At 40.7% G+C, this 9,719-nt stretch overlaps 1 protein-coding gene across 1 annotated transcript in view; it reads right to left on the bottom strand.

Moving 5' to 3' along the window:
• The window catches only part of ryr3 (ryanodine receptor 3), a 92,231-nt gene that overhangs the window by 3,331 nt on the left and 79,181 nt on the right, over positions 1–9,719 (bottom strand). The window contains 18 exon segments of the mRNA XM_020603886.1: positions 99–233; positions 991–1,137; positions 1,527–1,587; positions 1,787–1,914; positions 2,261–2,303; positions 2,813–2,943; positions 3,049–3,249; positions 4,165–4,251; positions 4,423–4,585; positions 4,663–4,715; positions 4,833–6,118; positions 6,305–6,386; positions 6,631–6,735; positions 7,050–7,178; positions 7,282–7,370; positions 7,519–7,599; positions 9,225–9,298; positions 9,383–9,482. Coding sequence (XP_020459542.1) covers positions 99–233; positions 991–1,137; positions 1,527–1,587; positions 1,787–1,914; positions 2,261–2,303; positions 2,813–2,943; positions 3,049–3,249; positions 4,165–4,251; positions 4,423–4,585; positions 4,663–4,715; positions 4,833–6,118; positions 6,305–6,386; positions 6,631–6,735; positions 7,050–7,178; positions 7,282–7,370; positions 7,519–7,599; positions 9,225–9,298; positions 9,383–9,482 — 3,095 coding nt within the window.

Raw genomic sequence — 9,719 nt, 5'->3', positions numbered from 1 at the left:
TTTTTTTTTTTTTTTTTTTTACCACTACAAAAGGAAAGTTGTTGCAGATTTTCACTCATTTTTATAAACTAGCAGTTGCCAGAGGTGGTCAGACGTACCGTCATCATATCATCACACTTCATGTCGGGCTCGTCTTCGTCCTCACTCTTATTGTAGAACTTCCTGAAGAAGTTGAAGGCCACCACGGTGTAGAGATAGACGACCACAGCCAGGAGACCCACAGTCAGCACAAGCTAGGAGGAGAGGAAAGTCATTACAATATGGTCATTAGCAGTGAAACCTTTTCTTGGACCTTACTGATTTCTAGAAGTTTCAGCTAACAATTTGTGTTACAGCGGCCTCTTTATCTTGTTTACGTCCTGATGCTGAGGCTTTTGCTACTTTTGTCAGAACTGGAGCAAGAAGTAATATTTTCAGAAGCTCTACAGCTTCAATGAAGACTTGAAAGATTTTTTGACTTTTAAGACCTTCAGCAATCTAGGGAATGAAGTTCACACCATTACAGACCTTCTTCATGCACATCGATGGCCTGCAATGTACCTCGTTACCATTTTAATATCCATACTGCTGGTTGCATTTACTGTCACAAAGATAAGATGAAGGTCTAAAGCAGTCTTTTGTGTTTGATGTACCCACAGAACCCTGTCCAACCAATTAGTCATTACAGTTTTTCAAATTAATGAAGATGTATATTAAATAAATAGTCATTTATGAAAACCTGCTCATTGGCTAGTTAGTGTTTCCACTTGTAGATATTGACAGAAGACAAAGTAAATATAAAAGCTTAACATCACACTAAAGCAATCTCAATATTTCTCCACATTTTTTACACTAGCAGCAACTCAAAACCCCATAAACATTTTATTAAATGTAAGGTTTTCTAGTTTTTAAGTATAAGATTAGGAAGCTGCTCTGCCATATGGAGTTTTGTTGTAGTGACTTGTTGATTTCACCGGGACTCTGTCTCCCTCTGCTGGCTGAACTACTTGCCTGCTTGCCGTTGTGAGTAACAGAGGACAGGATAGTACGAAGGGTCTTAAAGCCCATGGCGATGTCCAGGAGATGGGCAGCAAAGAAGAAGTTGTTGAAGTGTCCAAAAATGGACATGGTGGCGTACCAGATCAGATACAGGAATAACTGCAAGGAGAGACAGAACAGATGGGTTTAATGAAAATGTTAACCTCTGCATTATTTCACACATTTGAGAGTTTTATTGTCATACGATCATTACATGTGCACAGTTCAGTTACACATTGAACCAATATATATTCATATTTGGAGTTTTTGTTCAATAACCAGCTGAGGTAAAGGTTAGTGTTGCACTGCATTCACAGTAGGACTGATGCAATTAAAGGTAGATTATAATCTGTAATCTGTTTTGATAATTATCAGATTACAGAACAAGCATATTAAATAAAACCCTGATCACAACTCAAATTTTTATCTAGCTTTCCCAAGTACTTTGCCTTTAATTTCCCCCACTGGTGTGAATACGAAGTGATTTTAGTGCACACTAATAAACTTACATTGTCGGTCAAAACCACACCCAGTTTCCAGATGTGGTACTTTGCATCGATGGAGCTCAGCCTGTCAATGGAAAAAATGAAATGATAGTTGTGCTGCTGTATACCTGAAATGCATAAGCATCAACGTTATCACCAATACTTTAAATCTACTGTGATCAATTTGGAATAAGAAAAACAATTTTAACGCCCCATAAAAATGTGTCCATTTGATAGTTCAAAACCCACCCTGAGGAGGAAAGAAAAGAACAAGGAATCCTCACCATGAGACCAGAGAGGCTTCCCTCTCCACTGTCTCCACCGTTGGGTCAAAATCGAGGGCGCTCTTATCCAGGCCTAAGAGCTCCGCGATGCGTTCAGCTCCATACAGGTCACCGTATTTGTTAATCACCTACACACAGAGTGGAAGCACAGCAGTCACTTATCAAATGTGTGCTAGTGACAGAAAGAGAAACCATGTAAAATGAGTAATTTTAAGGAGAACTTCATAGGGAAGTTTAAAAACTGACACAAAGCATAGAACATATTGTCTACAGGAAATCAAAAACAAAAACCACAATTCATAATGAACTGTTGTAAAAATATACCAGTATGCATACTGGTATATTTAAGTATAAAGCAGCACTAAACAATATGGGTGACCAGCTCCACTTAAACACACAACACTTCAACTACACCAAGTCCATCATTTCAGGTCCACGTTACAACACTAGACAAACTGCCGCTCTCACGCTCACCTTGCGCTTGATAAACTTGTCCCAGTAATTATTGGGGAAAGATCTGAAATGGAAAGAATTGAGACTCAGCTCTGCTGTGGTTGAAAAAAAAAAGCAGTTTGATAAAATAGACACAGAAGCTTCAGCAGAATTAACTTTAAAAATCAGATACTGTGCTGCAAAAACATTTGGTCTCATCCACAACAAAGTGTAAATGCTTCAGATTTCACATCACCGTGACTTTTCATGACTGACGAATATCTTTGTTTAAATGAATCCATTGTGTAAAGAATTTTTATAATTGTTTAACAATCAACATCCAGGTTCATTTAAACCCCCCAGGTTATAAAATGTCAGATTATAAGGCCCAATACCACAACAAACAACAGGGTAGTGTGTGGTTTTCTGTCCAAAAACACTCAAGTAGGATGATGTGTTTGCTATTTCACCAGAAGAAGTGTCATCCGTGTTGGTGAGGGGATGTTGGGTGACAGGTTGTTAAATGATAAATATAAATAAATCCAGATGTGAGACTTCTGTTAATCCTGGGTGTAAACAACGCCGATTACTCACGGAGTGTTGATAACAAGTCGATCCCACTGGCCCTTGATATCATCATCGGACGGCTGCTCAGTGATGTACAGTCCGTCAAATTCAAGCTTTCTGGCAATCTCCTTCTCCCTCTTGAACACCACCAAAGGAACCTACAAGTATAAGCAAAGTACTACAATGGTAACCATCACCTGTGAGGAAAACGTCCTCAGATAAGTGACGACAGACTGTTAAGATGGTGTCATGAATGTACCGACCTTCAGACAATAGTACCCGACCAAACAGACGAGAGAGATAACGGTGTGGAACACAGCCAGGAAGCGCAGCGCTGGCAACATGTAGCCGGTGCTCTCCTGAAGCACAAACTCATCCATGTCAAACAGAGTGTCCTCATTATCCTCTTCTTCACCACCCCATTGGCTTTCATCATCGCCTTCATCATCAGCTTCACTAGTGACCTGCGGAGCAAAATGTACAGTAAATATCACATACAGAATGAATGTGTCATTGGAGGGTTTCTTTTCGTACTATACATGTGTTTGTAAGTTTCCCTAAATGGTTAATGAATTCCATTAACCTGTATAAAAGGTGCTATATAAAATGTTTTCATTGACTGATGTCAGTTAATCAAGCTCTTCATGTTTGGAAACCTCTCTGCCATGAAACATCAATGTGTGTCAGGTGACCGCTGGCCATCACATTAGCTTCAATGTGACGTTTGCATCATTTTTCATGAAACAGGAATTATTAAAAATGTTGACAGGGAGGGCCTGGGCTGTTTCTAATCTTTATCTAAATGTTATGAGTTTAGCGTCTTTTATTACACAAACAAAAGGTTCTGTAAAAATACGAGCAGTCATTTTCATTATGGATTGTTCTGCTGATTTTTTTTTTTTTTCAACTACATCAATTGTTTGGTCTGTATCAGAAAATAGTGGAAAAAATAACAAAACCTTTTCAAACTCTTCAAATAGTTTTGTATTCAACCAACAGTCCAAGAATAATCAATTATCAAAATTTCTGCCAATTAATTTTCTGTCAATTGACTCATTGTTTCAGCTCTTACCACAAGTTTATATTCCTGAGCGAAGGGTTTTTGTGTTGCTACTTGTATTGGCAAAAAGCTAACTTCTTACAGTGGACTATCATTTAGTACAACAGGGCATCTAATGAGTGACAGATTACTGTAACCAAGAATCCTTCCTACATACAAGATGGCGTGATTATACAATGTAGGTACTTTATCCATCTGGTGCAATAAGGACAGCTAATCATTTGTAGTCCTAGCTAAGGGCAGTATGGTGATTAACTACTGTAATTCATAAAACAACAGTGATATTTACAGAAAGGTCATGCTTTGGTTACAGAGTCACCTTGTAGAAGAGCAGAATGAAGTTGATCGCAAAACACACAAAAAGAGCCAGGAAACGCAGGTTGTAGAAGTTACGAGCCAGGTAGTTCTGAAAGGACAAAGTACAATGGGAAGATCTAGGGAGGGATGCTTTATTAGTGACTATTCATGTTTCTGAAACAATTTCAAGAATAAAAACTGGCTTCAAAAAAGTGGCAGTGAAAATTTTGTTTCCCGTAAAGCCACTAACAATTTCAGTGAGAGAACACTGAGGTCTCACCAGCATCTTAGTCAGGTAGATGTCCAGAACAGCGAAGACACCGGACATGAAGGCGGGAGCTTCCTCCTTAGGTTTAGCTGATCTGGTCTTGGGCTTCTCTTCCATCACCGGTTCTTTAGCCTCCTCCACCTTTGGCTTATCCTCCTTCTCCTTGGTCTCTGTGCTGTATTAGTCATCATAGTTTTTACTTCACAGTTCTAACATTCTGTGTGATTACTGCTTTTACTCAATTTTACTCACTCTGCTTTTTCTGGTTCACTCTCAGGGGTTTTGACAGGCTTGGCTGCAGCTTTCTGTGTCAGAGTGTTATACATGCTAATGAGATGAGAGACTGAACGGGAGTGAAAATGAAAAGTTTAAAATCATTCATCACACAGATAAGGTCATTGAATTTTGGCTGCATACTGTACCTTTTTGTGATCAGCGGCAGAGGTCTCTGCACTCTGCTCAGAGACATCACCCAGACCGGGCTCCACATGTTTCCCTCCTTCCCTTTTAGGGACTGTCAGCAGCTCCAACATTGCATCCATGTCTGCTATGTCCCCTGCTGGTGTCATGGCTATGTCTAAGCTTCCTGATGACTCTACGGCCTCCACCTTCTCCCCTTCGATCACATCTCCGTGGATACCAAACTGGGTTGGGTCAGGCATGTTTCCAAGGATGTCTGTCACCTTCATGTTCTTGGCACCCTCCACCAGGCCGCCACCAAACATCGAAGACCAGATCAGGTGAAAGAAGCCAAAGATAAAGCTGTAGATTCCTTTAAAGAAGCCAGTGAAGAGCATCCAGAAAAAAGAGAAGAAGCCTGTGATAATCTCCTTGATGCTCAGTTTCTTGACTCTCTTGAACTGTTTGCGAAAATTTTTAATAGAGAACATTTGGCGGACCTGTGGAATTTTCCTTGTGACTGAGCGACATGCTGTGGTGAAGGCCGAAGCGGACTCCGCGGCTTCTCCTTCCTCTCCGGCCAGCTCGATCAGGATGCTGTGTCCTTCCTCCTCTTCCTCCTCCTCAGGCTGTTCAGCCACATCTGGCTCAGAGATCTGTGAGGCCAGCTGCATCTCAAAGATGGTGTCCTCACAGAAATTCACAAACATTTCCATCTTCTCGCTCTCTCCACCCTCATTGACCACATCAAAAATGAACTGGCGCTTGGACTCTTTGACCTGCGGCTTCTCCCACTGTTCACGGCTTGACTCGCTGATCTCAAAGTAAACCCTCTCAATGCGTTTGGCACTTCCCACGATTTCAATACGACCCAGGTAGGGCTCAAAGTAGTTCAGTACACTCTCAGCCAGATCCAAGAAGGTGCCAAGTCGAGAGTCATGCGGCATGTGTTCAGACAGGTTGGTGAGCAGCACTGCCACGTTGAAGCCAATAGCTTTGGCTGGCTCGTGAAATCGCTCCACAAACTCCTTGTAATTGAACATGTCATTCTCATCAGCCTCTGCACACGAGAGCAGGAATTCAATCTCAGACTGGGTGTACTGCTTCTGACTCTCCATGGACTTCTGGAACTCCTTCTTTGAAATAATGCCTTTATAGTCAGGGTCATACTCCCTGAAGTTGTCAGAGGTCGTCAGATCCTTCAGCTTGAGGAACATATTGAAGAACTTGAGGATCATCTCCATGTTGTTAGAAGACTCCACCAGGGTGTCGACCATCTGCTTTCCAATTGTTCCATTCACCACATTACCTGAAGATGGAACAACATTCATCCCAGGAATAAAGTACTATTTCTGCATTATGTACTTTTATTCAAAACAATGCGGACATAGGAGAATTGTCTCAGATACTGTATTTTAAGATGTGGAGCCAACAATGATTTTCACCCCATCTCTTGTAATTTCTCTGAGACTGAACACCAGCTTCAGGCTCTTACCCTCTAGCAGAGACAGCAACATGACAACCATGTCCTTCTGTAAATCCATCAGCTCCTTTAACAGCTCAATCTGACTGGCATCCTGAAGGGAGACGAGAGACTTCTTCTTAAAGCTTTACTCTGGCACACAAACTTGTTTACTTTCCAGTTTACTGCTTCATCAACAACAGCATAACGGAATAAAGGCTAAACTACCCCAAACATATTTTTTGGTATTTCTGTACTGCAGAATCATGCTACTTTTCTGATGACATATACATCAATACATTATGCAATGCTAAATGTATCACTCAGGCTGTAGCTACTTATAACTAAAAGTAGTGTACCTGAGATAGCTTCATCTGCATGTTGGCAAATACATGCAAGAAGCCCACTACTGCATCCCACAGCCTGCTGTGAGCCAGGCTCTGCTGGTTCCCAATACACGGGCCCTGAAAGAGGACAAATTGGAAGGAAAGAAGATGGCAAAGGAGATAAGGATAATCACCTTTATTTGGCCTAGTATGTTAACAAGGAATTTGTTTCCGGTACAGAACCGAGGCAGCCATCTGCGGCGCCAACTCAGCCGATGGCTCTAACCATCGGGGGTAACTTGGGGGTTCAGTGTCTTGCCCAAGGACACTTCAATACGTGGACTGCAGGCACCGAGATTCGAACCCCTGATCCTCCGGTTGGGAGACGACTGCTCTACCCACTGAACCCACTGATTGACAGAAGTCTTCACACTGAGGGATCAGCTTCTCACCTGAATATACTCAGTCAGGGAGTTGAATATCTGCTTGGCTACAGCCAAAGCTTGGGAGAACTTGATTTTGCCAGTCTCATCAATGATATCTTTGCCAGAGTAGTACCAGTAGAAGTCACTGATAGATTCCTAAAGAGGAGGATCACATTAGTAAAACAATGTACGGTGATGCTGATCAAGATGGAGGCAGTCTATTCTCCTTTTTAAGGATTTACTTCTGAGTTTTACACACCTGAAGACGGAGCAGGTAGTCGACAGTGCTGATAATGATGTTGACTGTAGTTGTGTTTCCGGTTTGGGTTCTCAGGAAGTTCTGGAAATCTGACAAACAGGTATTCTCTTATCCTCAGTTTCTTCTATATTCCTTCATCCTCTTATGGATAATGTTAAACTATAGTTTATTCTATCATGAAACAGTGTACAAAATAAACTTATTCAAGCAATAAAATGTGAGGATGCTGCATCTCACCTCCATTGTGACCCTCGCACAGGAGTTGCAAAAACCGGAACAGATCTTTAGTAAACTCATCATTCTGTAGCACCTTAGAGCCTTAAAAGAAAACATATCTTTATTTACTCTATATGAGGAGGCCGAATGAGAAGTGAAACCCCTCAAAAGCAATTAATAAAAGGCAAACAGGACAGGCTTCATGTTCAAAACATTTTTGAAGTCCAGAGGCTTTAGATTGCAGATTCAAAACTGCATCCAAAGGGCTTTTTCTAAAACTGCTCTTTCATTAAACAATAGGACATTTCCATAAGCTGGAAGGAGCATGAAAACTTTCACATGCAGGCTAAGACCAGGCCTGATTAACGGTACTGTTTCAGGAAAAAAAAAGGTGCAGACAGACGTGGCTACACACATTCACTTTAGAAATCAGATAACCCGGTCAACAGCTATACAAAATGAACAATAATACATATATAACTGTGAAAGTTAGGCATCTCCATGGAAACCAGCTTTGTGAAATAGGCCCCAAGTTCAGAGCATGACAAAGCTTTGCACAGGCTGTGGAAGAGTCCACAAACCTCCAGTCAAACCCTCGGCAGGTGGCACTGATGGCCTTAGAATGACAGATTTGAGCATCAGTAGTAGGATTTGCATTAGTAAATGTTAACATGAAGGGAATGGGAACAAATATCACATAAAAGACAGGCAATGGATTGTGACGATACACTCTGTGTACACCAATAGTCGGCATGCACCATGTGTCCCTACAGGCATCTGGGCAGGGGCAGGGAAGGACTGGGTACCAAATAAAGCAGAGTGTATGGACTACAGATATGGAGAACACATTCAGGGTGGAAGCATAGCCAGTATCAGGATTATCTAAATTTGCTATTTACCCCGCTCACTGAGGACTGCCATCGATGGATTTTTAAAATGACAGGAAGGAGACAAACAATATATGAAGACATAAGCAAAAAGAGAGGACACAGTTAAAATACGAAGAGATATGAATACATTTGGCTACAAGTGAAAAAGACATGCAGTTAAAAAAAAAAAAACTACAGGCCTGGTTTGTGTCTATGTAGCATCTAATGAGATGATTATAAAATAAGAATTTCTATTATGGTAAAAAACTCATAACAGACATGTAGTAACAGTGAACTGTTAAACACAGACCTCAGTGGAGTTGAGCAGAGGGTTGAATGATGTGAAAAGCATCAGGTGACAGTGTTTATGTTGTAAGTTGGAGAGAGACGGACGGCCTGGTATTAATGCTGGACCATGTCACCTGTGACTGAATGTTTTGTAGTTACTCTTCTCTACAGATGATTGATCATCTAGCTCAATACGACAAGTTCACAGAATGAAAATTTTACATTTGCTAAATCCCCAAAATATATTCTTGATAATACAGTTTCGTAATGTATGACTGACTCTTAGCTTTTACTACAAAAGAAGACATTAAATGATACTACACTGACAACTTCAGTGACTTTAACTCTGCATATTTATAACAATACAATTTTGATTGCCTCATCTACCAGGGCACCACAGAGGAGACTATTAGGAACTACAGACACGGGGCTAAATAATTGCCATGGTTCAGCATTAGCTTGGTAAAGAATCAGGTGTTTGAACAAAAATATGGAGCTTATAAGGTTAAGAAGAAAAAACAACAGGTAGAATATGACATAGTGCATCTATTAAGACATTTCTTCACTCACCCGAACCTTCCTCTGTCACCATGCCAAGACCTTCTGCTTTGTTCTGCCTCTCAAATGCATTCAAGTCCAGGACACTAGGTAAAGAAATCAAAAGTCAATACAAGCACTCAATGTCTCGGAAGAAGTCTGCAACATAGTTAACAGTAATATCACAGTACCTGCAAGACTGCATTAGTCCTGAGAGACTCTTGAAAAAGCCTGCATCTCTTTTTTCTTTCAGATAATCCAGCATTTTCTGGGATGAAACAGAAAGCAAGCATTTAACATCCTCCTGTCAAAACCCACAATATGCCCCGCAATATTTCAAAGACAGTGTTCTCATGTTGTTTTTGTACCGTTTTCCTGTTTTAATATTTCAAAATAATAAAAACAGTCCAAAAATGCTGCAACAGTGAAGTCTCTGAACATCTATCTGTACAACATATGAACTATATGTTAATGAAATGTATTGGTGGATACACCGAAGAATGATACAGAATAAAGAAACAAATGATG

Source organism: Monopterus albus, unplaced genomic scaffold (assembly GCF_001952655.1).
Source record: "Monopterus albus unplaced genomic scaffold, M_albus_1.0 scaffold63.1, whole genome shotgun sequence".
NCBI lineage: Eukaryota > Metazoa > Chordata > Actinopteri > Synbranchiformes > Synbranchidae > Monopterus > Monopterus albus.
This window is presented reverse-complemented; position numbering and strand designations above follow the sequence as displayed.